General features: G+C 41.1%; 2 protein-coding genes across 7 annotated transcripts; both read right to left on the bottom strand.

Annotated features, from left to right (window-relative positions):
* Positions 1–3029: 3029 nt before the first annotated feature.
* Positions 3030–7637, bottom strand: LOC133498032 (keratinocyte-associated protein 3). 3 transcript variants are annotated; one of them, XM_061814410.1, is made up of 6 exons: positions 7499–7637; positions 6475–6659; positions 5278–5337; positions 5006–5203; positions 3756–3890; positions 3030–3654 (listed from the first exon to the last, which is right to left on the bottom strand). In XM_061814410.1, exons 1-6 carry the CDS (start codon positions 7509–7511, stop codon positions 3595–3597), a joined length of 651 nt encoding a protein of 216 aa, XP_061670394.1. In that variant the 5' UTR covers positions 7512–7637; the 3' UTR covers positions 3030–3594. The 3 variants fall into 3 exon arrangements, with proteins under 3 accessions (XP_061670394.1, XP_061670395.1, XP_061670393.1); XM_061814411.1 differs by having other exon boundaries at positions 7514–7611; XM_061814409.1 differs by lacking the exon at positions 7499–7637 and adding an exon at positions 7151–7492.
* A 279-nt stretch (positions 7638–7916) lies between these two features.
* LOC133498031 (nuclear receptor-binding protein-like) lies at positions 7917–25277 on the bottom strand. Of its 4 annotated transcripts, XM_061814408.1 has the most exons (18): positions 25029–25276; positions 24353–24706; positions 21945–22067; positions 21754–21855; positions 21549–21638; positions 17226–17266; positions 17046–17140; positions 16616–16699; positions 15315–15373; positions 15130–15228; positions 14174–14306; positions 13893–13983; positions 13690–13740; positions 12878–13013; positions 12734–12787; positions 12502–12565; positions 10898–10953; positions 7917–9847 (listed from the first exon to the last, which is right to left on the bottom strand). In XM_061814408.1, exons 2-18 carry the CDS (start codon positions 24605–24607, stop codon positions 9746–9748), a joined length of 1635 nt encoding a protein of 544 aa, XP_061670392.1. In that variant the 5' UTR covers positions 24608–24706; positions 25029–25276; the 3' UTR covers positions 7917–9745. The 4 variants fall into 4 exon arrangements, with proteins under 4 accessions (XP_061670392.1, XP_061670389.1, XP_061670388.1 ...); XM_061814405.1 differs by having other exon boundaries at positions 12734–13013; positions 25017–25277; XM_061814404.1 differs by having other exon boundaries at positions 12734–13013; positions 25029–25277.
* Positions 25278–26162: the final 885 nt, after the last annotated feature.

Genomic DNA, 26162 nt, shown 5'->3' with positions numbered 1-26162 from the left:
TGCACCAATATTGGCTGAAAGCTCACTCACCAAGCCATTACTCCTCAAGAAACATAAAAAGGGAGATTATATTTTTCAGAAAGACACAAGAAAAAGATCTTAACTTCTGGAGATATGTCCTGTGGTCTGATGAAACTAAAGTGGAGCTGTTTGGGCGTAATGACAAACGTTACATCTGGAGAACACCATCCCAACTGTGAAACATGGAGGTGGCAGCATCATGTTGTTGTTGAGTCACTCGAGGCGCCTGAGGATTATCATCAGAAGCGCTAGACTCGAATGTGGGAGGCTCCGTAGTTCTCCGATGAGAAGTAGCAGAAGGTGATGACGAGAGAATGTCGGGAGCAAAGGACGACGGGGTGATAGACACAGAGGTAGAGGGGGCGCTTGACTACCTTGTGCCACCGGGGCTAGCGGTGGAGAACCCGAGCAGAAAACCAAACCTTCAAGTCCCGAAACAACCCACGCAGGCACGGGGAGAACATGCAAACTCCACACAGGCGGGGCCGGGATCGAACCCGCGTCCTCAGAACAGTGAGGCCAATGCTTTACCAGCTGATCTCCACCGTGCCGCCGTTTGTAGCAATATGTACACATTAAAACGCAAGATGTATAAACAAAGATGGATGGCCTGAAAGTGGTTTTCATGTTTACTGATTTTGTGACGTGGGAAATTACGTTAGAGTTTCTCAAAGCAAGACAGCTAATTATATTTGATTTTAATTTTGATGATGATTTCCTGAATTTATCAACAGGAACCTCCGTAGTTTCGTCGAACAAAAGTTGGATCAGGAGCATAAATCGTTATTTTGGAATCTTTTGTGTTCATAAGTATAACTGTGAGGCCAAAAAGTTACAAAACCTCAGAGAAACTCATATATTGCACGACAAGGTGGCATATCCAGGTCATATGCAGAAAAATATGTTATGTTTAACACTCCAGCAGAAGAGCACATGACCAGGGAAAGCAAATCACAAGTGTCGGCCTGAGAAGGCGTCAATGTTGATCTGACATGATTCTATTCATTTTCTCTCTAAGTGATTTTAACCACTCTTTTATTGTTCGTTGTTCTTGGATTTATTGAAAGGCACTTGGAATAAAATATATCATCAAGTGATGTGAAAAAATAGCTTTTTAGGTTATTTTTCAAATTTCACTAAAATTGTAATTATGGGAAGTTTCCAAAGGCAACAGCAATTTAATTACAAACTTTCTCCCAGCCATGTAATGGATTACAATTATGTAATTTATTAAATTAAATAATCTCAGTATGCACATGCAATAAATTATTTCCCATTGAGTTACATTGCCAAGCATTTTTAGCATTATAATGTACTTTAGTTTAACGGAACATTAATATTTGTATACTCATGTTACAACTAGTGCACAAACAGGTAAGGGTGGAAAAAGTTTTTTTTTTTATTATTATTATTATTGAAATGATACAAAAGCAGCAACAACTGGAGCTATCTTTTGACTTCTTTTAAAATGTTTCCTTTCTCCTGCCATCATCTTTAATTCATTCAACGCCAGTCCAGCGGAGCAAATCAATTTCAAAATTAATGGGCTGTATTTAAGGATTTTTCAAGGGGTAAAACGTATAGAAAATGATCATATGGCATTGGTCAGAATTGAGTCCTTTGTCCTGCTAGTACGTCCGCATTAGCGCTCGTGTTTCGGCACAGAACCATCAAGACTACGTAGGGACCTCAAAGTGAGCCCGACGGCACGGACCTCACAGTCTGACCGCTGAGTGATTGCATCAGGCAGCACAATGTCAATATTTATCCCTCACAGAGTCAAGATTAGCGTTGCGTGCTATGATTCCCTTCCACGCGATTGAGCGCCGCACTAGATTAACCGTTTCATGGCTGATCTGATGCGATCCACTCTGTCACCGGCATGTGTGTGTGTGCGTGTGTGTGTGAATGCTAAAACTGCTGGCCCACATAATGGTTGAACCTCTCAGCGTGGAAAAAATTGGTCAGCGAGCACAAAAATGGATTCAATGTCATGACACACTTAGTCATTTGAAAATGAAACTATGTCGGCTAAACATAAAAAAAAAAAAAAAATACTTGTTCCATCTGGGATGGGCATAGTAATAGACGAGTTGATCATTAACATGTCCATTGATTGAGTGGAATTGATGATGAAAATTGGAGCGTACTACTAAGGTTCAACTAGAAAAGGCCATGTTGATTCAGACTTCAATTGTTTGCTGTTCAAAGAAGACCAACGTGACATCTCATCGAGGAGACGAGGTTCAGCCCGGACGGCTACCGTTCTTCATTCCATCCATTTTCTTTGCCGCTTATCCTCACAAGGGTTGCGGGGAGTACTGGAGCCTATCCCAGCTGTCAAGGGGCAGGAGGCGGGGTACACCCTGAACTGGTTGCCAGCCAATTGCAGGGCACTTAAGAGACAAACAGCCGCACTCACAATCACACTTAGGTGCAATTTACAGTGTCCAATTAATGTTGCATGTTTCTGTGATGTGAGAGGAAACCGGAATACCCGGAGGAAACCCACGCAAGCACGGGGAGAACATGCAAACTGCACACAGGCTGGTCCGGGATTGAACCCGGGACCTCAGAACGCTTTACCAGCTGAGCCACCGTGCATCCCAAAATGCCCATTGACAGCTGGGATAGGCTCCAGCACTCCCCCCGACCCTTGTGAGGATAAGTGGCAAAAGAAAATTGATGGATGTTGAACACGCAAACTCCACACAGGCGGGTCCGGTATTGAACCTGGGACCTCAGAACTGTAAGGCCAACTCTTTCTAGCTGAGCCAATCTGCTGTTCTTCACTGCATTATATGAAAATAAAAAAAATAAATAATAAATCACTTAAGCCCATTCGATTAAATATATAAAATATTTTATTTCTGTATGAATCCAATTGCCAACGAAATTTCTGTTCCTTTCCTTTTAAACAGATTTAATAATTTCCTAGCTAGTACACGTGAGACAATCTAGTGAAATATGAAATGTTTCTACTTAACCAAAAATTCCAATAAAACACATCAAATCAGTCGATTTTAATGGGTCCAAGGTATTTTAAAGACAAATATTTTGTCAATTCGTTCCATAAAGTAATCAGGAAAGTAATAAAACATTCCATACTGTTTTGCAAAAGAAATATGCTCCAGTCATGTGGCTGGTTTACAATCTTCAAGATAAGATTTTTTTTTCATGCTTTCACTCAAAATGCAAAGGGCTGGATCAGAATGTACTGTACACAGGAAATACTAAAAACAAAGTTCTCCTGCTTTGCTCAATGTAATAAAACAAACAAGCCACAAAAGAAAATACTTAAACTTCAAAATGTACAAAAACCTTCTTCATATCGAACAGCCTTTTCAGCATGAAATGTTATTGACTAGTCAAAGCTAACTCACCAGAAAGCAAAAACAGTCCTAGCGTGACTACTTGAATACTACCGGATGGATCAAAAACTTGCATTTAACGAATGCATTTGGTCTTGGTCGGGTTCAATGAAATGCATCAGCACACTCATATCAAAACTCGATCTTTAAGATTTAAGGATGGGAAAAAAATGGAGTGTTGTACTTCCAGCATTTTGTCGCATCAAGCATCAGGGTTGACGTTTTGGTCAATCAGCCGTACGCTGTGTGGCTTTTCCTCCATCTGTGAGAGAAGAACGATGAGGAACTTCAAAGTATATGTGTGGGAAAACAAATACTGTACAGTACTTTACAACCCTACCCAATCGCTGCTCCCACACAAACCTGTTCTTTGTAGTAAGTCTTTCCACAGGCCAGCAGGCCCCGGAGAGTCAGTCCGACGATGAAGCACCATACAGACAGGCCGCACTCTGCAGCGGCCAACGCAGCGCTGGGGAACCATATTGCCAGGGTGGTGTCCTAGGATGGAAAACAAATACTAGAACTCCCGGCCTACAGAGCGCACCTGGTCATAAGCCTCACCCAGTACATTTGTAAAGAAAATACCAATTGGTACATACGTAAGCCACACCTGTGTAAAAGTCGCAAGTGCCCACAATGAAACACGTGATATTTACAAAGAAAATGGTACACAGATTTTAACGCTAGCGCTGCTGTGCTAACGCTACCGACGCACTAACAGTGCTGCTTAAAAAAAAAAAAAAAAAAAAACATACCATACATACATAAAATCACTAAGACACGGGAGTAACACTCTAGCACAGTGCTAACAGGGCCAGAACGATAAAAGTCACTTCCTCGGCATATATATTCCACCAGTTTCCGTTTTACCCTTTCGGCTCGAGTGCCCCCTTATGGCCGTAAGAAAAAATGCACAAATTAGCAACATCACTGCTTAAACCGCAGGGTTGAAAGCGTGTGAAAAAAGTCGTCGCTTATTACGGTAAAAATCATGCTGGAAAACGGGCAACAAAAACTCATCCTTTTACATTAAGCTGCAAAGCCTGTCATTTTGATTGACTCGCTACATGTGCAGTCATGTGACCCGCCTTGTGCCGTCTGATCGGTGAACTGGAGTCAAATAACATAAGTGACCACGTTTGATTGGTTGCAACGGCCGAAACATGCAACAGTAGCTAAATATAAGTAGCAAATGACATGTCGATCGAGGTCACGGATCCTTCTTCACATAAATACGAAAGTAAAACTACGGTGCATTTAAAGTACCGTAATTCCCGTCGCGTTAACAGGGCAGGTAAAAAAAACAAAAAAACATACTGGTAAAATTCACTAAGACACGTGAGTAACACGCTAGGGCAGCGCTAACAGGGCCGGACCGGGAAAAGTAACTTCCACGGCACATATATTCCAGCGGTCTCACTCTTACCTTCTCTGCTCGAGCGCCCCCTTGTGGCCGTTAGAAAAAAAATGTAGAAATTAACCACATCACCGCATAAACCACAGGGTTTAAATTGTGTGTTAAAAGTCGCGGCTTATAGGCCTGAAATTACAGTACTTTGTACTTTACAGTTGATTTAAATTGTTAATTGAGTACGAGGACACTTGAGACTCACATAAATGCGGGTGGTGTCGAACGGACATTGAGCGCTGACAGGAGAGCGAGCGTTGGCGGGGACCACTGTGTCGTTACATCCTCGCATCAGGCCCTGACCGTTGTGAGCCACCGTCACGCCGATGGCCGACAGGAGGCCCACGCAGCACGCCGCTGAGAGCAGGGCGTTCAGCAGCGAGGCCAGCAGAAGTCCAATGTGCTGGCAACACACAAAGGCGACATCTCCGTGTCAAACGGCGCAGGACGTGATTCAAGGAGGCCCGAAAATCTTACCAGCTTAAATATGCGAAGGTTCTTCGACACCACAATGGCGATGATCCCGGTGGCGATGCTCTGAAAGAGGGAAACGAAATACCATTTGGCACATACATACGCCACACCTGTGTAAGCTGCAAGTGCCCACATTGAAACCTAAGTTGAAACACGAGATGTTTATAAAGAAAGATGGTAGACAAAAAAAGTTTTAACGCTCGCGCCGCGCTAGCACTGACGCTAACATGGCCGGTCATCACTGAGACACGGCAGTAACACAACAGCAACATGCTAGCACACCACTAACCCTACCGCCGGGCAAACAAGGCCGGTAAAAGTCACTTCCTCTGCACATAAATTCCACTGGTCTCATTCTTACCTTTTCCGCTCGAGTGCCCCCTTGCGGCCGTTAGAAAAAAAAAAATGCACAAATTAGCGGCATTGGTGCATAAACAGCAGGGTTGAAAGCTTGTGAAAAAAGTCACGGCTTGTAGCCCGGAAATTACGGTCCACATCTATATGAAACATTTTCATTTAAGATATTGTGTAAGTGTTTTTTTTTTTTTTTTCAACTCCCCCACCCCAGCCACCAGATACCCACCACCGCAAATACAGTCGATTCCAGTCCTGTGGGAACCACTGGAAGATTGATGATGATGTACGCCTATTCTCAATTGCCTTACCTGGATAAATAATTACAAAATAAACAAATACATGATGTGGTGTGCTTTTAAGTCTCCAGAGGATATCTCACTTTTTAAAACATCCCTGAAAATTAAAAAAAATCTTTTCATGTACGACATTTAAACGGTGTCATCCCAGAATACTTTACCTTTTTTTTGTGGTTTCACCAGTCGAGTTTGGTACAGGATTCATGTGGCCTGCTGCTTTCAGTATATTTTCAAGATTTGTCTCTTATTTAACGGATGTTGAAATGCCAAACTTGCCTTTTATTCAGTTCCACAAGAGATAACTGATCTTTCATTACGCTGGGTTATTGTGCCATCGTTATTACTTTCTGCTTAATGTGGCAGCACAATGGAAACAGAGGACAATGCCTGTATTGTAAAAGCAACTCCTGTTAACGGGCAACCGTTTTATTTCCCCCACCAAATGTACTGCAGCAAAATGCATGAAAGTGGAAAAGTTCCACAAGCCTGCATCTTCTACTAGCTGCAGTGATTTTGGAACAATGCAGGAATTTTTACTTGAACTCACCAGCAGTCCCGAGGTGACCGAAATGATGTTGACCACTGTGTATTCTGTGGTGATTTGCTGGCTGGGTTTGGATATGTGTCGCAGGACGCTGCCGTGGACGATTGCGCCAAGGATGAAGTTAATGTGGCCCACCAGGATGAGCGCTAAGCCCTTTCGCATCAACCTCCGTGGCCCCTTTTCCTTGTCTGCAAATATAACACATGCCTAATGTGCTTACAGTGCACATTTCACATGACTAACAACAACCCAAAAAATAATCTTTTATGTATTTGTGTACTGTATTTTGAGGATGAACATTCGTTGTCCCAATCACTGACTCAAATATGAGAGCTGCATCAGATATTATATCTTTCTACTTTCTTTCTAGTTTTGGTGACATCATACTGTGCCAAATTCAGTTGTATTCAACTTTTTGATACTTTTAATTTTGGGGAGCAGTTTTGCTTTCAAACCTTTTATTTCAGTCACAGTTTTCATTCATCTTGTACTGTGCAACTCATTATAGTAGAATCATTTATTCATATTTTTCTTTAATTGCATTACAGGTGGCTGAAAAAAAAAATCTACACTGAGGGTGAGACATGTACAGTGCAGTATTTCCAAGTGGTCATCAGCCAAGGGAAAAAGAAAAATACGACACATATATTTGTCGAATTGAAGACCTGCAGTGACTCACCGTATCTCCCCTTCGAAAGTACGCCAATTTTTTTCCATGCATCCGCACGTGAACTCCGCATTACAAATGAGATGTGAAGCTCGTTTGTTTTCACAGCCCTTGAGGGGGGACTACTTTTTACTCGCAGGACACAGTACTAAGAGTTGACATAGCCAAACGTAAATTAAGTGTACTGTATATAAAGAGGCTATAAAACAATAAGAATCCGTGCATTTCTATTGAGCGAAACTGTCATATCCCCGCAGCACACTGGTTTCGATAAAAAGAGCAAAAACAAAACAAATACCGAAACCGTAGAAAGCGATAATACAGTACATAGCTAGTGCGTTTGCCTTGAAAATAACTCACCAAAAGTACACATACTTAATCCGTCAAGTGTTTCCTTTTGAACAGAAAATAAATGAGGACAGTTTTCCCACCAGCTTCCTTAGTGCTCGTGTCCACTTCCGGTATTACGTCACCGGACCCACCTGACGCTTACCTGTTAGAAAGAAACAACGTGAACATCACCGTTGAAGTACTTTTTTTTGTAGATCAGTGGCTCTAAAATTTTCTAAACCAAGAGCCACACTAAATTGTTCAAATACGGCATATAAAGCGTCATTGAGTCAACAATTTAGGTGATGCTGCAGCCGGATGAATGGAACGCCATCGTAAACAAAGGACGCACTGTAATAAAGTAGCTACCAAATGCACGATCACTTATTTGTTTTGGGATGTCTTCATATTTCCACACTATTGTAATGACGCACAAAATGAAACAAAGAAGATTTCACCCATTTATTTAAAAGAGCAGTCGTACTTTGCACATTCTGCCAAGATCCACTCATTGCAAACACGGTGACATTTTTGTGATAAACAAAACAAATTCAACCTTTGGCGAAGAAAACAGTTCAACACCATCAATACACACCGAGTAATATCACTTATAATAAAATGAATCTAAGTACTCATGATGCACTTGTGTACCGTTCTACGGGAATGGACGGGTTCATCAAATTGAGCTTTTGCGGCTACAATAGAACCACTAAAATAAAATGTTCCGGTCGGAATGTTTGGATTTCAACCAAAATCTTCTTGCGAATGCCTTGCACGAAAACCTGGGATATAGATTTGTGATGAGACTTCAGCTTAGTACGAATCCACAGGACTGACTCTAAAAAGTGCATCATATTTTTTGGCGTCGTAATTTGGACGATGCCACCACAGAAGGGCGCAAGTGGTGATGATCGTAACTTGATGTGCAATGTTGAAAAGTGCTACGTGTATCCGCGTGCTGGATGCTCACTACAATATTGCTGGAAAGAAAAGAACATTGGAATGTACACCGGAAAATTATTTTTGAAGGTAACAAGGAAAAATCCGGGCCCACGCCACCAGAGCCACTGGCCTATGGCAGCTCAGTCTCTTGTGCAAATTAGACACGTGTTCAACCCCCTACATATATCTCTGTCCAGGCTGCTTGGTACATTATAGCGAACTCAAAAATAACTTGACAAAGAACACAATATATTGAATATTGTGTCACAAAGTTAAGGGAGACCACAGTTCTGTTTCAACTGTGCTGTTCAGGTGAATCTGCACAGATTATAATTAATTTTTATTGGCAAAATGGTTTTGGTATAAACTAGAATTTGTTGTGAGGATGGCTTGTTACAATGTTATATGTGTCAGTAATGTTGCACAATTTTCTGTTTTTGACGCTTGCCATGTGCTAGCTGCAAGGCACAATGGCAGGAACATTTCAAAGGCAAGACATGTACACCTCAATATTGCAAAAGCCAACAAAGTTTGCAAAATGGCTCAGATACTTATCGTGCCGGTGTGAAAGCATACTAAGTGAGATGAACACACAAACACAATATGTGGGATATAAATAAAATGCGTTAAACTCGTGAAACGGATGTTAGGAAAAGACTTTTTTAACAGTATATGGCTGCTGATTTCTGTGTAAAAGGTACAGACAATAATAAAATACTGCAGGTAAAAAAAAATTGGCAAAACATTGACTGAGACAAAAGAAGCAAAGTGAGATGAGAGGCTTTTAAAGTGGAGTGTGAAATAAAAACAAAGAACACGAGAAATCCAGTAACACAGAGTTCACAGCCTCTCACAGTAACAGTCAACAAAAACTCGGCAAAGATTGCCAACACAAACATGCTCTTGTTCCAAAGGCTTGCTTAAAGAAGGAATTCAGCCATGAACGTTTGTCGCGTTCCGTACGACAGTCGGGAGACGAATACTTTACATTGAACCTGACGGGATGGTCAAACAGCTGGGAATGCGCTGTTGTGTAAAAAGGCCAATGACAATCAATCAGTCGATGGGTGGGGAATGACGTGAAGTGACGACGCAGACAGGCTCAGCCTATCTTATTTGGTATCGTTTGGGTCTTGGGGTGGGGATTGCATTCTGGGAAAAAAAAAACACGACTTCCACCTGCTCTCCATTCTAAATGCACTTTGTGAAGTTCTTCCCTGATGTAACAGAAACGTACGCTGTTTTGGTCACATTTCAATCTTAAGACTCCTTATTTATAAAAAAAAAAAAAAAAAAACGACAACAAAAAAGGAAAATCCAGCATTTTGAGTGCTTTTAAGGGGTAAATGTAACAGACTTGTTTTGAAGCACCTGGTGCTGGTTATTAGCTTGACTGAAGCTTTCTTGAAGGAGTGAAGCTATTTTGCGTTGGTCCATCTGTGGAGAGAACACATGAATCATCGTTATAAAAAAATGAAAGAAATAAAAAAATAATGCCTGACTGCATTAAAACGTGGATGGATGAGGTTCATAAAATTAATTCCAGCCCGTAATATTGTGATCAATAAACTACATTATTCTCTTCACATCGCAAAATTGCCGTTTATTGATAAAAAAAAAGAAAGCCCGTAAAGAAACGGTTTTGTTTTCACAATAATACAATTTACACCTTTTTTTAAAATAAAATCAGGACTTATAAAATTTATTTTCTTGAAAAAAGCAAATTTTGCCAGTTTAAAAAACAAAACAAAACATTTCCCCCAAATTTTTTCTTTTCGGTGTGGCCATAATACTCCCATTAACTTAAGAGGCAACTATTGAGGCGATTCACCATTTCGTGTCCGTTTATTACAAGAAGAAGTGTTCCATTTGAGAAATGGTATAGTTTGTGTGCTCTCCATTCCATCCATCCATCCATCCATCCATCCATCCATTTTCTTAGTCGCTTATCCTCACAAGGGTCGCCCGGGAGTGCTGGAGCGTATCCCAGCTGTCAACGGGCAGGAGGCGAAGTACACTCTCCACTGAATGCCAGCCAATCGCAGGCCACATCGAGACAAACAGTCGGAATGATAATCACACCGAGGGGCAATTGAGAATGTCCAATTAATGTTGCATGTTTTTGGGATGTGGGAGGAAACCGGGGAGAACATGCAAACTCCACACAGGCGGCTATCTATTCCATTCCTGATTATTCTATGTCAATCAATCAATGCATGAAAGTCTAGAACCACCTTTTAAACCTCTTTATCACACTCGGCCAAAATTTTGGTCGCGTCGCTACCGATCCATCTCAACATAACTTACCAAAATGCACTGCGATGTGAAAATATGGACACTGAGTCCATGCACTCTGACTGGGTGACCCAAGGGTGTGTTCATATATGCAATAGCAATTGTGCATATAGAACAGAGCATGCAGCAAGCAGATTCAGCAGTCTTTTCCCCCCTCACAGGAGCACCCCCACACTCATACAGTTCACATACCTCACAGATGAAGCCCAGTTGTACCAACTCTCCAGCCAAATCGTCAACATTTTCATCTGTAACCCAAACCGACAGTGAGTAAACATGTTAGTACTGTACTTCACTTTCACCCAACTAGAAAACAGTATGTCCAAAATTCCTGCTCGGATGCTGCTTACATTCATGGGCAGCGTCTCATTTTTGCAACATCACGATTTTCACGCATTATATCCTTCAGTATATCAAAATATTTAGGTGTTTTAATCTGAAGCCATAATTTGGTATCAGGAGAGGATAACTCATTGGTCAAAGTTAGGAGTTAGATTTTTGGGATGAGATTATAAATTAGTAAAGTTATCATATAACTTAACCATAAATGAAAAAGAAGTATTTCCTTGATTGTGGCCTGTTAGAAGACGTTTATCTCAATAAGGCAAAAAAATTGCCTCCCTGCCCATGAATCGGTTAAAAAAAACAAAAGACAAAAAAAAAAACCCAAAACCTAAAATCTCTACACTCTACACTCTTGATTTGTCGCATCATACACATTTTCCAATAAATACTGTTTATGTAATTTTACAAAAGCAAAGGGGGAAACTAGTACTTATCTTTAGTAATGAGAATTTCTATATGCACATCTCACAAACAAACTACAAAACATTTATAATAGTTTTCTAATATTAGAATGCACTAAACAAATACTCCAAACACTCAATTACATAGTAATTTGCTTGATTTTAACATCAATTTTATTGCAATTTATTACTATACTTCTCAAATCTTTTACATTTTGATAGTAATTTCAACGATTTCAAGACCCCGTGATCAGCCTGGAGTGCATTTCTACCATCTTGTAGAGTGTCCCGAGAATGTTGAACAACACTTGGGTTAAGCCAAAACCATAGCTACAGTGTATGGCTCTCGGGTAATGTGAGAAAGCAAGACTATGCGAGAAAGCGACGAGGAGATTAAGTGTCCAAGTGTGTCAGTGACACACAGGAAACTGCGAGCCATGAAGAGACGGACCGATTTTGACACAAGAGGCGACAGCTGTCAGCTGCAGTCGACACTCACACTAGTTGTAACGCTACACGTGCCACACATACCTGTGTGCGCGCTGACATTTATTATTCTGACCATTAAAACTGCCAGGTTAGACATTATTCTGTCATTTGCATTCCATTTGTCACATGAACACAACCAGAAAGGCACAGATGGAAATGTGGGGGATTGCATTGGAAGCTTTGCTTTTACCACACAATGAACTTAAACAGATGGGTTCGATTTGGGCAAAAAGAAAAAAAAAATAACAAAACCAAACCCTGGGTTCAAGAACTAAAATAATCCCGCCCTGCTATCTCCTGAAAAGTAAAGCGCAAGGCTCGAGGAGGCAGTCTGCTGAAATGAAGTTACCGCGCTCTGTCAGGCATCTCACGCTCGCTTTCGCACATGCCTCAGCGCCCAGATATGGAAACGTCCTTAATATTAACACTGAGCGGGAAAAAAATGTGAGAGCACAATTGTAACAAGCAATGGTGTCATAACTAACCACTATAACACAAACACTCATTATTTTAGCTTCTATTTACATCCAAGGCGTCTTTTACTTTGTGTGTTCAACTTACGAGGTAACATGTCACAGCTTAGATGTCTGTTCAGTTTGTCCTCCAGCTTCAGCAGCAATGTCAGCTAATAAAAAAAAAGATGCAACATTCAAAAGCAGAATATTATCAGATGCTCTTTTTGTATGGAGAACAAAACAACCTTTACACTTTTTGATTCGGAGAAAATGCATTGCCAACTCCATGCATATTGCATCATTCATGAAAGAGATTGTGTAAATGCATTTGGACTTACATGATATTTGGGCCCCTCCTCATTAAGCTCAACATTGCACTGCATATGAATGACCTGAAGGAGGAGACAGAAAGGTGAATCACATTTGCTTCTAATGCCCACTCCCACCATCACATCCAGAAATATGCGCTGCGTCACACACACCCGGCGTGTCTCCAGCTCTGCAGGCTCGGGTGTGGGGGGCTTCACCAAAGGAACGACAACGGGAGCTTTACCGCTCTCCTCCTGGGGCTGCTTCGGCGAAGCAAGGCCGAACGCCGTTAGGGGATAAATCCCGTTTCTGAGCGAGGGAGATGGGTACAGAGATGGCCTTTGAAAGACTTTGACAATGTAGAAGAATGACAACGTAGTATCTCCCTTATAAGCCACATAGAAATGGAAATGAAAATGAACTGAGTGTAGCTCGGTGAAGCTTACAGGTATATCTCAATATGTTTGAATAGGGTAAAAAAATCAATTTATTTCTGTACTGAAATATTAGATTCATTAAACACTTGGGAAAATACTATTGAGAGGGCAAATTTCATACATAAAGCATAACTCTATTTCTTGTTTGTCATGGATCAGTTTCTAGAAATCCAGAATTTGGGGTTTTCATTGACTATAAGCTATCTCTAAACAAAATTATACATACAGTATATATTTAAAAAAAAAAACACCAGATATTTCACCCTGAGTGTTGTGTGCACCTTTATGAGTTTCACTTTTTGAATTAAACTATGGATCTAAATTAAGCGTTTGACACCATTCAAATTTATTGAGATGTGCCTTTATTAATGTGTGAATTAGTTACAACACCATTTGAGATGAAAAAGGACAATTGCACAAAAACGGATCACTACTGCCCCCTAGCGAGGAAACAAGACACGGTCATCGTTTGTAAGTGAACGCTTGAACAAGATCATCTTATTCAAGCAGTAAGGACATTGTCATCACAAAAAGACTTTGCTTCTTACCGCACATCCTCCAAGAACTTATCAAGCTCCAAGGCGGGAAATTGTGAGAGTCTAGAGGAAATAAAGAAAACACAGAGATAGATAAAGAATCTGTTTTTTCAAAGGTTTTAGCACATAAATATCAGAATATCTCCCATTAAAGCATTGCCATTGTTGTTTTTTTTTTACAGCCACTGATAAAGATCATGAGCTGGTGTTCTTACTTGAGCTGAACAACATCTTTCTTGTCAGCGATAACGAGATCAGGGTCCAAGTTTTTGGTTATCTCCTCCAGGGCGTTCTCTGGGATCATGTCTAGACAATTGGAAACCATCAACAATCAAGCCGCAATACCTCTTTTTCTGCAAATATTTATCAGGTGGGGCCTGAAATATGACACAAAAAAGCTAATATCTGCAGCTGCTTGGGCATAAGCCAGATTCTAAATGTTGTTTTCTTATTAGGACAACAAAACACCATACAGTCCCGTGTGTCTCGGGCTCACATTGATGGCTGACAATACAGTGAGCAGCCAGCAGCTTCAGTAGTGGCACTTCAAACAGAGCCTTGTTAAAGAGCAGCTCTCGGGCGGTGGGTCGCGTGCATGGGTCGCAATCCAGGCACTTCTGAATTAGGCCCTAAAAGGCACACAACACAAAATCTGCTAAAGATTTTTGTCACCCTTCATTTCCTAGGGAGGAAAGTGCAACTTGCTCTAAATGTAGGATTGATTTTGTTTTCTCTCTGAATGTGTCAGCTCAGGGGATGTCCTTGATTTTTGTCAACCATCGGCCTGTGAAGCCATTTGAGACTCTTTATAGTGATTTAGCGCTATACAAATAAACTCAAGTCCTGATCAGCAAAGCTTGCCATGCTAGATGCTGCTTGTTAACTTCTCCAGAGCCAATGCTAAATCCAAATTGTAACATCCATTCATTCAACCATGTATGCATTTACTACGACGCTTGTCCTCATTAGGGTCCCAGAAAGCAAACAACCACTCATTCAATTTCATGCCTATGGACAATTTAGTGACTTCTGTTGCCTTCTGTGTATGTTTTGGGAATGTGGGCAGAAGTCAGGGTACCTGTAGAAAACTCAGCAACAGGAAGGCTGCAGCAGAGATTCACATCAAGCACCCCAGAACTGTAAGGCAGATGTGCTAGCCACTATTTCCCCATGCTGTCCACATCTCAGTGCATTTTTTATATAATCTCCCTTCATCTGATTATTTTCATTTCATGCTGACAAGATGGTTATTTTGAAATCAGAAGCCATACCAAATTTATGAAAAAGATAAGAAAAATGAAGTAAACTCTGTTATTGCTGCTGAGTGACTTCAATGGGCCTGTTCGGTACATCTTTTTGAAACCAGGCTGAACATATATTTTCATATCTTAGCTAGCTAGAACAAACGCAAAATGTTATAGAACGTTCATGTGTCAAGTGTTAAGGCCTCACCCTCTGTAGTGGGTCCTCCAGCAGCTCTATAGCAATATTGACGGCGTCCTCAGACACAAATGAAGACTCGCCATTTCCATGGATCTCCAAAAGCGCCATCTGCAATGCACGCATAGCGTGTTAACATATTGTGTTGGCCTTGAGGATGCCTCATTTTGCATTCTGTTTGTGGGTTACTTCAGCACCTCGAGGGCACACATGCCAAACGAGTAGATGTCTACAGCTGTGCTCATGTCAGTGACAGCTGCAGAGACATCAAGGAAGAAAAGAAAAAATAATAAGACAAAAAGATCCACCACAAGGCAAGCATCTCCAGGAGATGGAAGAATTGCCCAGACGTTGTCACAACGACAGGAAATTAATTTTTTTCTGTCACCATTTGGGGCTGTACTAACTCATCTGGAGGAACTTGGACTTTGGAAATGGGAGTTTAGTTTTGAGTCTTACTATCGAAATGTAAAATGGCAAAGAGTTGTTGGAGAAATGAGCGTCTGCTTCTTGACAAATGTCAGGTTGCCCTTGGGCAAGGCAACAACTCAAGAGGTTCTGCACTGTTTAGGCGCCCTTGTCTGCCTGACATTTCTTTCTTGCATGTCTGCATGTCAGTTGTCTGCTTCTCTTCATCATATGCAACACAAATACTGCATACACCAGAGTATGAGTTGAACTTCCTCCTGAGGGACTTTAAAACGCATACCCCCAAAAAGTTGTACCTTCTTTTCCTTGTGGAGTTAGGCAGAAATTTGGCAAATCGCCTCTCACACAGAAAGCACAAAATGATCATGTCAGAGGTGAAAAAAATAAATCACGTAATTTATTTGCCTTTTAAACAGAAGCCAGCGATACACTATAATGAGAAGAAAAGCTATTCTATTTAGAGGTCCAATGATTAATAAACAACAACTGTAGTGTGATCAAATTATTTAATAAGGGGTTTTGGTAATCAATCATTTAGAGACCTTATTTAACTTAACCTTGTCAAACTCCTCAGATTTCAGGCTCTCACCAGTAAATATTAATAGTTATACTTCAGATAACAATCAAGCACAAAATAATAATAATTACAATAATAAGAGACCCAACTGATTAGCTTTGTGATTCATCAATATAAGGCATTTGCAAAAATATTTTAGTATAGAAAATAATTTCACATTGTCTGACATGTTACAGCCCAAACCAAAGAATCAGTTTATGTTAGTGCTTTTTCTGCACTGTCAATTTGAAATTCTGTCCTATTTTTCAGGAAAATAATAGAAATTTAAAAACTTTTGTTTAAAAATCTGATTCATATATTAATTTAAAAAAATTAAAATAATCACGAGTTTCAGCCCTCATTCTATTTTTATTGTCAGAACTGTAGGAAATATTTGTCCTTTATTTCGTTTGAGTGGTGTTTATAAATAACAGCAGTGTTCTTTTGATGTGCTGGTTTTTATTATTATTATTATTTTTTTTTTTTTTACATGCAGTTTTAGTCTTCTCTTACTTCCATATTCCGGGGCAAAGAAATGCAAGTTCTTCTGTTCTTCGTGGTACGTCTTCACATGGCTGTTGATGATGTCCGGAGCAACTGAAGGAGAAGATGAAATTTTAAAGATGTATTCATGAGTCCGCAAGCGAGCGAAAATAAGAGTGTGTTTGTGCCACTTGAGAAGTTTAAGAATAACGTTAACTTTTTACAGAGTTGGGGAGAAAATGCACATACAGTGGTAGCAACGAAGTCTTTGAAGTAAAACACATGGTTTGTGTACCCGGTTTGAAAATAGATTTTATAACCACATTACATAAATATGCAGTGGCAATCAATGTGAAGGAGTCTCTTTATCTGAAGTATTGAAAATTACGTGTCACTTGGTTTAAAAACAAAGAGTATGAAATTAGTATTTTTTTTTGGGGGGGGGGGGGGGTGAAAATACCTGAGCCGATCTTGATTAGACCATTGTGCTGAATGAAGATGGTGTCACAGGTCAGATTGCCGTGGATGATGGGGGGATCACATGAGTGGAGATAACTGCGGGACAATGATACAAAAACTCATGTCGATGATTTCCCTCGGGCTGCATGTGACAGTGACAATGGACGAGCATGTGACCAACCTGAGAGCTGACAGGATGTGCGTGCACCATCTCTTCCAAGCCTGTCAGGAGCACACGTGCAAGCAAAAGTCTTTGTTTCAAAAGGGCTTACATCCACTGTGCCTAAACACTGGCATCACTCCAATGTATTACTTTAATCCAAAAGAATATAAGATTCTTCAATTTGGGTTAAAAAATAAAATTAAACCACATGTAATCTTCAAACATATGAATTGTGTTGAATTGCGGAAAAAAAACACATTTCCTGAAAATTCCACAATTTTTCATTACGTTCTTAAAAGTCAGAAATACAATAAGATTACTATGCCTTTAAAAAAAAAATTAGAAAACCCAAAGGATTACATCATTTCTTTGGAAGCTTCTGATAAGATTATTGAGAACATTTCAGTGGATTAAAGACACACTTATGGATCCATCTGAACTAGGCAGACCTGAAACACACTGCTACGTTGTGTAACATCATGGGTAAAAAATGGGTAAAAAAGAAATTAGATAAGATTACTAGGAAGAGAATTATGGACTTGAAAAACTTTGGTTGATCTTTGGGTGTGATTTTCAAATGGTGTCAGGATGAAATATTTTCCCCAAAATACAATAAATGAAAGTATTGTTTTTTTGCGAAAAGCAAAGTAAATTCCTTCATTTTGTAGTATACTGAAGACTTTTGGATTTCAGATTAAAGGATGAATATGAGACAAGAGCTCAGAATTCCAGCTTTTAAAACGTGACATTCCAATACTTTGTAAGAGCAATTTGTGATCAACAATATTGAACACTAGCACTGAAATGTAGAATAAATCCATCTATCCATCCATTTTCTTTACCGCTTATCATCATGAGGGTCACGAGGAGTGCTGGAGCCTATCCCAGCTGTGAACAGGCAGGAGGCGGTGTACACCCAGAACTGGTTGCCAGCCAATCGCAGGGCACATAGTGACAAACAGCCGGAATCACAATCCCACCTGGGGACAATTCAGAGTCTCCAATGAATGCATGTTTTTGGGATGTGGGAGGAAACTGGAGTGCCCGGAGAACACCCACGCAGGCACAGGGAGAACATGCAAACTCAACACAGGCGGGGACGGGATTTGAACCCCAGTCCTCAGAACTCTGAGGCCAACGCTCTACAGCTGCGGCACCGTGCTGGCAGAACAATAAATATCTGATACAAATAAAAAATATGAATGAAAGAGTGAGGCTCTGTTTACAAAAATTCCACTGTAGACAAATAATGAAAGCTTGGACAAGAGGTAAAGAGAGTATTTAATACGCTAACAGGCTTTCCAGTTGGTATGAAAAAGTGCAAATCACAGAAAGTAGATCAAAGTAACCTGTTTTGCGTAAAGGTTCACACTGCCTATCAAAAGTCTGCAATTTTTTTTCAAGTGGTGGTTTCTCAACAGCGTTGAATGGCTGCATTGCTTTCACTATAAAGCAAGTGAAGCTACCTGTGACCATGCACCTTCTTGCATTATTATGCAAAGGCATTCTAAATTGCATGGATGGGATGCTTGTGTTTTAAATCTCGTTTGTTATGTTGCCAGTTTTCATTGCAACTTCCATACAAATTTCACAAAGCAGCTCAGTGACGTTAGTGGCTTCACTGCGTTGATTTGGCGTGAATCCAAAATGTTCTCACACTGTTACCGTGGCATTCATCTTTGGAACTAATTCATTGTTCTGCTCAACTTTCTAGAACTGTACAGCTACAACTGTCAGAAAATGTAGTTTTAGTATGCTAATCCTTCCTTTCTCACTTCTGCAAGGCTGTCCACAGCGGTCTTGTCTATCTGTGTGCGTGTGTGTGTGAATACACACCCCCACCCCTCCCACAGACAGGAGCGAGTTGACTGTCAGGATTTGCAAACAAGCAGTAAACAAACATGCATCCAAATGACAATTTATCAACTCCAGAAAAAACAAAGTGTTCATTTTATTTAATGCACACTCAGTCAATATAATAAATATTGTGACAGGCCTAGTAAGGGGTTGTGATCTGTGTTCCAAAAATATGGATTTCACCCCAAGATCAAAATTAAAAGACCTTCCAATGATGCTGGCGGAAGCTGTTAAGAGTGTGTCACTATCCACAAGAAAACGAGTACTGTTCCATGTACCATTCTACCAGGAATAAACTATTACTCCAAAAGATATATATAAAAATAAAACCCGGGTTGTTGTTTGCAAATGCATACGGGGGAAAAGACCGTAATTTTTGGAGACATGTCATGTGGTCTACAACTGAAATGGTTGGCTATGATGAGCAGCATTATGTTTGGAAGAAAAAGAGGGAAGATTTCAAGCCTGAGAACACCATTAAAATTTTGAAATATGAGAGTGGCAGCATTATGTTGGGGGTTTTGGGAGGGGGACTGGTGCACTTCATAAAATATAGATGGCCTCGTGAGGAAAGGACATCATGTAGAAATACTGAAGCAACATCTCAAGACTGCATCCAGGAAGTTAAAGCTTGGGTGTAAACGGGCCTTCCAAATGGTCAGCGACCAGACGCGTACTGATGACACGTAGTCACCTGTTTGGCAAATAAAAAGGGCTTAAGGATAACAAAGACAAGGTTTTAAAGAGGCCATTGCAAAGACCGGATCGCAATCCTATTCAAAATATACGGGCACACCTGAAAAAGCATGTGCGAGCAAGGCTGCCTACAAACTTGGCGACGTTTCACAAGTTCTGCCAGGAGGAATGGGCAAAAAGTCCTGCTTATTGGGAGAAGATTGTGGAAGGAGAGCCAAAATATTTGACCCAAGCCATACAGTTTAAAGATAATGCTAACAAACACTAACTGAATGTATGTGAACTTTGGAGAAAGTCATGAATATGTGGCTATAATTAAAAAAAATATATATATATTATTCAGACATCGAGAAAATACAATTTTGGCAATCCTAACTCACCTAAAAGGAAAACTTTAGCCGGATTTCAAAAAAACATGTACAATACGTCTTTGTGAATAGTGTATGCAAATAATCTGGTTTTAACTATAGAGCTGGTGCACCTACGTCATAAAATCACGTGACTTTTGTTTACGTCGCCATATTGCCGGTCTAACAAAGCATTGTTCAACGCTAAATCGCTTGGAGACGACATGAAAATGTCTAATAGCAAGACGCCCAGAGTCTTGTCCGATACCGTTAGACATTTAGAAGGTGATAATAAATGAAGGTACGTGGAAAAATTAGATAAACTCGGCATAGAGGACCCGTATTTAATGCGAAAGTCAATGTTTTCGCCGAGAAGAAATTGGGGTGTTGATTCGCTTCCGCTTTTCTTGGACAACTGGATCTACACATGGATCTGGTGAGTAAGTTGTCGAGATTTACACGGAAAAGTGTGATAGTGTATAAAAGTCTGGACGTATACAAATACATCCTTGCTGGATCTGTTCTCAATCAATAATAAATCCCACATTGTGACGGGTTGATGACACATGAATACGGAAGTGTGTCCGGCTACACGTTAACCTTTGCTGGAATCCATTGATCTTTTCAGCAAGTATTCAAGACAAATACCAATATTTAAATAAATGATCCCTGGTTTTACACAAACTCGCATTCATTCACTATGATTGGAAAAAAAAAAAAAAAAAGAAGACTGAGTCGTCTCCACGGAACATAGACGGAAGGGATTGCGGCCACACTTAACCTCTGTAAACCTCTGCGACTGATGTTTTTTTTTTTTTAAACATGCATTGTTCTCAAATGAGTGAACTTGGCATTATAAATACTTGGTAATTTGAGAGCATTACTACCTGAAATGAAGTGATCACTACACAGGTGTGTGTATTTTGGTTGGGCACCATCCATCATGTTTAATTGCCAAAATCCATCGATATTTTCTGGTCTTTTCAGCTGGTATTCCATCTCTCTGAATACCTGTCTCGTCCGTTGTGACAACCAAACGCACAACAAGTCTCGGGTAATGTAAATATTCTCCTCCGGTTCAATGTCTCCCACAATGTCGAGCAGCTCTGTTTAACCGGCAATATGGCGCAGTGAAAATGGCGACGTTAAGTGCACGAGCTCTATATTGTACATACAGTGTAATGAATGTAAAGAAATCTGTGCTAGCACTGAGACCCCTCAGATCTTATCCAGCACAAATTAACCACTCAGTCCTCCTGCACCCCAAAACCGGTTCCCATCCCAGTCTTTGTGCTCCATTTCCTAAGAAGTTCCCAAAAAAGTTTAAATGTGGACTGTGCCAAAAGTTGAACACGCTCATCATCATTTTCCTGAATTTGTTTTACCTGCTGAATTGTTTCATTAGCGAGCACAAATTAATTTTATGACAAATCAGATTTACCTTTTCATTCATGGCCTTGTGATTCTTTTTGGTCTTCTTCAGAAACTGCTTTAAACTTCCTGATGACATGTACTCAGTAATGAAAATCACCTAAGAGAAGAAATGGTGCCTGCATGAAAATTTTATGACGAATATAGACTATGATAAAAAAATATATATATATCTATGAAGGCAACAAAGTGTGTATTCAGTTGGCACGGCTCACCCGGGCCCGGTTTTCCTTGGCGTCAATCCAGTACTTGTGGAACTTGACAATATTGGCGTGCTCTAAATGGATCAGGTTATCAAAAACAGCCTCCACCTTCTCCTGAACACACCGTGCAAATATGAAGTAAACAAATCACAGCCAACAATATTCCCCTTGTGTTTTTCCCCGACGTATGACGAGGGCCTGACCTCCAGCAGCTTGAAGTTCTTCCTTTCTGAGAACATGACTTCATTCCACACCACCTCCACCCCTTCCTCGGTATCCATGGCCAAGTACGCTGTGTCTATCCCGGGAACGTTTCGCTGATTCACCTAAAAAAAAAAATAATGACAAGATTCCATTTTAACTACATGACAACAATAACCACAACACATGGATAAAAGTCTTGCTCTAAATTCTCAAAAGGCATGAATGATCATGGTTGTGTTCAGAAAGGAAATGCCTCGGTCCGCTTTATTCTCAGCCGGAGGCCAAGATGGCAAAAACGAATTTTAAGTTACATCTCAACACCTGTAGAGTGAGCACAGAAAGTCACCAGACCCACCTAAAATTTTCACAATTTTTCAGGCATTTTCTAAAATCATTTGTTCATTTTTCCTGTCATTAATGTACAATCAGAACCTCATATTGACAGGAATTGATGACATTTTTGCAAATAATAAAAACAAAAGATAATGTTAGTACAGTACAGGACATGAATGAGGGCAGCAGAATAGCAGTGAGATGTGTCATAGGTGTGACAGAAGAATTTAAGGTGGAGGTGGGAGTGCAACAGGGATCCGCACTGAGCCTCTTCCTGTTTGCTGATTGAATGGATAGGCTGACAGATGAGGTTAGACTGGAATCCCCTTGGACCATGATGTTCGCAGATGATATTGCGATCTGCAGTGAAAGCAGGGAGCAGGCGGAGGAAGAATTAGAAAGCTGGAGGCACGCACTCGAAAGGAGAGGAAAGAAGATTAGCCGAAGTAAAACAGAATATATGTGCATGAATGAGCGGGGCGGAGGGGGAAGAGTGAAGCTCCAGGGAGAAGACATAGCAAGGGTGGACGACTTCAAATACTTGGGGTCAACAATACAGAGCAATGGAGAGTGTGGTAAAGAAGTGAAGAAACACGTCCAAGTGGGGTGGAACAGTTGGCGGAAGGTGTCTGGTGTTTTATGTGACAGAAGAGTCTCCGCTCGGATGAAGGGCAAAGTTTGTAAAACAGTGGTGAGGCCGGCCATGATGTACGGATTAGAGACGGTGGCACTGAAGAGACAACCGGAAGCAGAACTGGAGGTAGCAGAAATAAATATGTTGAGGTTCTCGCTCGAAGTGAGCAGGTTGGCTTGGATTAGAAATGAGATCATTAGAGGGACAGCCAAAGTTGGATGTTTTGGAGACAAGGTTATGATGTTCAGAGACGAGAGAGTGAGTATATTGGTAGAAGGGTGCTGAGGATGGAGCTGCTAGGCAAAAGAGCGAGAGGAAGACTAAAGAAACGGTTTGATTGATGTTGTGAGGGAGGACATGAGGACAGTGGGTGTTAGAGAGGAAGATGCACAAGATGGGCTTAGGTGGAAAAAGATGACACGCTGTGGCGACCCCTAACGGGACAAGCCGAAAGGAAAAGAAGAAGAATATGTTCAGAGTGCTCAGGACCTCAGACTGGCCTGAAGGTTCATCTACCAACAAGAATGATCTGAAGCACATAGCTAAAATAATGGCGTGGCTTCAGAACAACTCAGTGATTTTTTTTCTGAATGGCCCAACCAGAGCCCTGACTTACATCCAACTATACATCTGTAGAGGGACCGAAAAATGGCTGTCCACCACTGTTCACCATACAACTTGACAGAAGTGGAGAGGATCCACAAATTAAGATATGGAAAACTTTTTTAAATTATTCCCAAAGAGACTCATGGCTGTATTAGCTCAAAATTGTGCTTCTATTAAATACTGAGTCTCAAGTTATGGCTGCGTGATATTTTACCTTTTAAATAGTAAGTTTCTTTCGGCTTGTCCCTTTCGGGGTCGCCACAGCGTGTCATCCCAGATGAACGCACATATTTGTCTGGCACAAGTTTTACGCCGGATGCCCTTCCTGACGCAACCCTTCTCAGGGAGTGGAGACCCCGGTGGGATACGAACCCACAACCCCTGGTTTACCAAACCAATGCTCTAACCAATTTGCAAAAAAAAAAACCCAAAATCAATTGCATTTTTTCTGTCAATATGGGATGTTATGTGTACAATACTGAGGAAAAAAAATTGAATTGAAATGATTTTAGCACAGAGCTCAAAAGTTCAACAGGGCCTGAATACTTTCTGTACCCACTTCAAACTGTTCTCAGTCTTTTGAGTTTTCCAGCCCTTACCTTCAAACATTAACGTACTGTATTCAGAAACAAAACATGAAAATGACTGCATAAGTATTCAATGCGCAACATATTGGGCCTTACGCTTTGTTATTTGACACTACTGCATTGACAGATGAATTGATGACGTGTTTGTGTTTCATCAGCGGGTGTGCGCACGAGCGTCGGTGGCGGGGAGGCGGCGAGGGCGCGAGAGGGGCGTTTGCACGGGGCCCATTTAAGCCCCGAATTTTACCTCCTCTCTGCGCTTCTGCCAGCGGCCGCAGGGACTCTCCTCGAGGATGTCGGACTCGTCTTCACTTTCCTCCTCATCCTCAGTGGTGGCGGGGGCAGGGGCCTGCGCGGGGGCCCCGGTCGGTACCTGATGAGCATTACAAGTCACGTGGCCCCCCGCCGGCGCGGACTCGCTCTTGCCGGCCTCCGGGGCCGGCGGTCCTTTCCAGTCCGCCTCTGCGAGCACGGCACCGCTTTCCTCAGGCTGGGCTGCCATCCCGTCCGCTCCTGCTCCCGAGCTGTGCGAGCGACTCGTTCTTTTCAGTTCCTCACACGTCCATCTTCCCCACAAGGCCTGCCTTTGGGCCCCTGGAGTCTGTAAAGACAAGACACTTAGGTTCAAGTGGGAATAGTTCAGAAACAAAAGGCAATAATAAGAGCAACACAGCTTTGACACTGATTCCTTCGCTGGGTGTCCTTTTAAGATAGTCGCCAGAAAAGAAGTTTCGCTCAAACACCGCAGATACGTTCGCTTGTACACACTTGACGACTTCCACTCCCGGACTGCTGACAAGTTAACCACGTACAAGTCGCCGTCTTCACACTTCTTCTCTAACTTTCACAGCTAACGAGCTAATAAAAGGTAAATAAACATGTCGCTGGGATGACTTGAGAACGCCGCACACCAAAGAGTTTACCGTGTAGCACAAAAGTCGACGGCCGCGTTCGGAGGGTCGGGCGGGTTACATGTTCTCGGCGAAAAATGTACGAATAAAAAAAATATATTAAAAAAGTCTTTTTAGAGGACTTGCTGTTGATATACGCTACTGGTTTTCAAGTGTCCTCCTGTGGTAGGCAGGAGTGGGAGGGGCGGCCAAGAGTTGAGGAGCACATCTTTGCGCAAGCGGCACGCAGACAACGCGTCACACGGCTCCGGCCACGCAGGAAAGTTCACTAGTGCAGTTTATCTACTTCACGCTCCAAATCAAGCGCACGCTCGACACTTTAGTTCTTCAATAACATCGTCTTTTTATTTTATTGCCCTTTTTTTTTCTTTTTTTAAATATCAGGACTTCACGATACAGGTGTTAGTGCTCCTTTCATGTCATGGGAAAGAATATCAAAAAGGCAAATTAGTATGAAAATACATTCACAAAATATCCCCCCCCACACACATTTTTTCACGTATTATATTACATAAATCGTACCGATTCCAATTCCTAAGAGTTAAAAGAAAAAGAAAATACTTTGAAGATTTGTCAAGATAGTTCACATCCCTGTCAGCCACTCGTGTTTTGGCTGTTGCTCGGGTCTTCTGATCTAAGACCACATGATTTTTTTTTTTAAATATATTTTTAGAACATACACATGGTCCAGGCCATTCTTAGACTTTGGGGTGGAAATAAGTTAGAATGTCATTATATAATAGCATATTTAAATATTATAATCGCATCATACTCATGCATTAATTATACTAATTGAATTATGTGAACCCATTATTAATTCCATTCTGTAAAAATGTTGAAATGTATTTTTATTAGCACAATCGTTAACTCTCCTTTTTGAGTGCAATTTTAGTGAACATAGACTGAGTCTTTCGTTCACATTTTTTATTTGTATAAGATATTCATTGTTCTGGCGGTGCGGTGGAACAGCTGTTGAGCGTTGGCCTCAGAGTTCTGAGGATGAGGGTTCAAATCCTGTCACGCCTGTGTGGAGTCTCCGTGTTCTCCCCGTGCCTGTGTGGGTTTTGTCCAGGCACTCCGGTTTCCTCCCACATCCCAAAAACATGCATTCATCGGAGACTCTAAATTGCCCCTAGGTGCAATTGT

The sequence above is a fragment of the Syngnathoides biaculeatus genome, chromosome 3 (genome assembly GCF_019802595.1).
Source record: "Syngnathoides biaculeatus isolate LvHL_M chromosome 3, ASM1980259v1, whole genome shotgun sequence".
Taxonomy (NCBI): domain Eukaryota; kingdom Metazoa; phylum Chordata; class Actinopteri; order Syngnathiformes; family Syngnathidae; genus Syngnathoides; species Syngnathoides biaculeatus.
The sequence above is the reverse complement of the archived record's forward strand: the minus strand, read 5'-3'. Positions and strand labels throughout refer to the sequence as shown.

Excerpts from the sequence above, each read along its gene's own strand:
- LOC133498032 (XM_061814409.1), bottom strand. The coding sequence starts at position 7,211 with ATGCGGAGTTCACGTGCGGATGCATGGAAAAAAATTGGCGTACTTTCG. Across the intron at positions 3,891-5,005 it reads TCGACACCACCCGCATTTAT|GACACCACCCTGGCAATATG; the intron begins GTGAGTCTCAAG and ends TTTCCATCCTAG. Across the intron at positions 3,655-3,755 it reads AGACTTACTACAAAGAACAG|ATGGAGGAAAAGCCACACAG; the intron begins GTTTGTGTGGGA and ends CTTCTCTCACAG.
- LOC133498031 (XM_061814405.1), bottom strand. The coding sequence starts at position 24,607 with ATGGCAGCCCAGCCTGAGGAAAGCGGTGCCGTGCTCGCAGAGGCGGAC. Across the intron at positions 21,639-21,753 it reads CCAAGGAAAACCGGGCCCGG|GTGATTTTCATTACTGAGTA; the intron begins GTGAGCCGTGCC and ends TTCTTCTCTTAG. Across the intron at positions 10,954-12,501 it reads AAGCTGTGACATGTTACCTC|ATGAAAATGTTGACGATTTG; the intron begins GTAAGTTGAACA and ends TTTGGGTTACAG.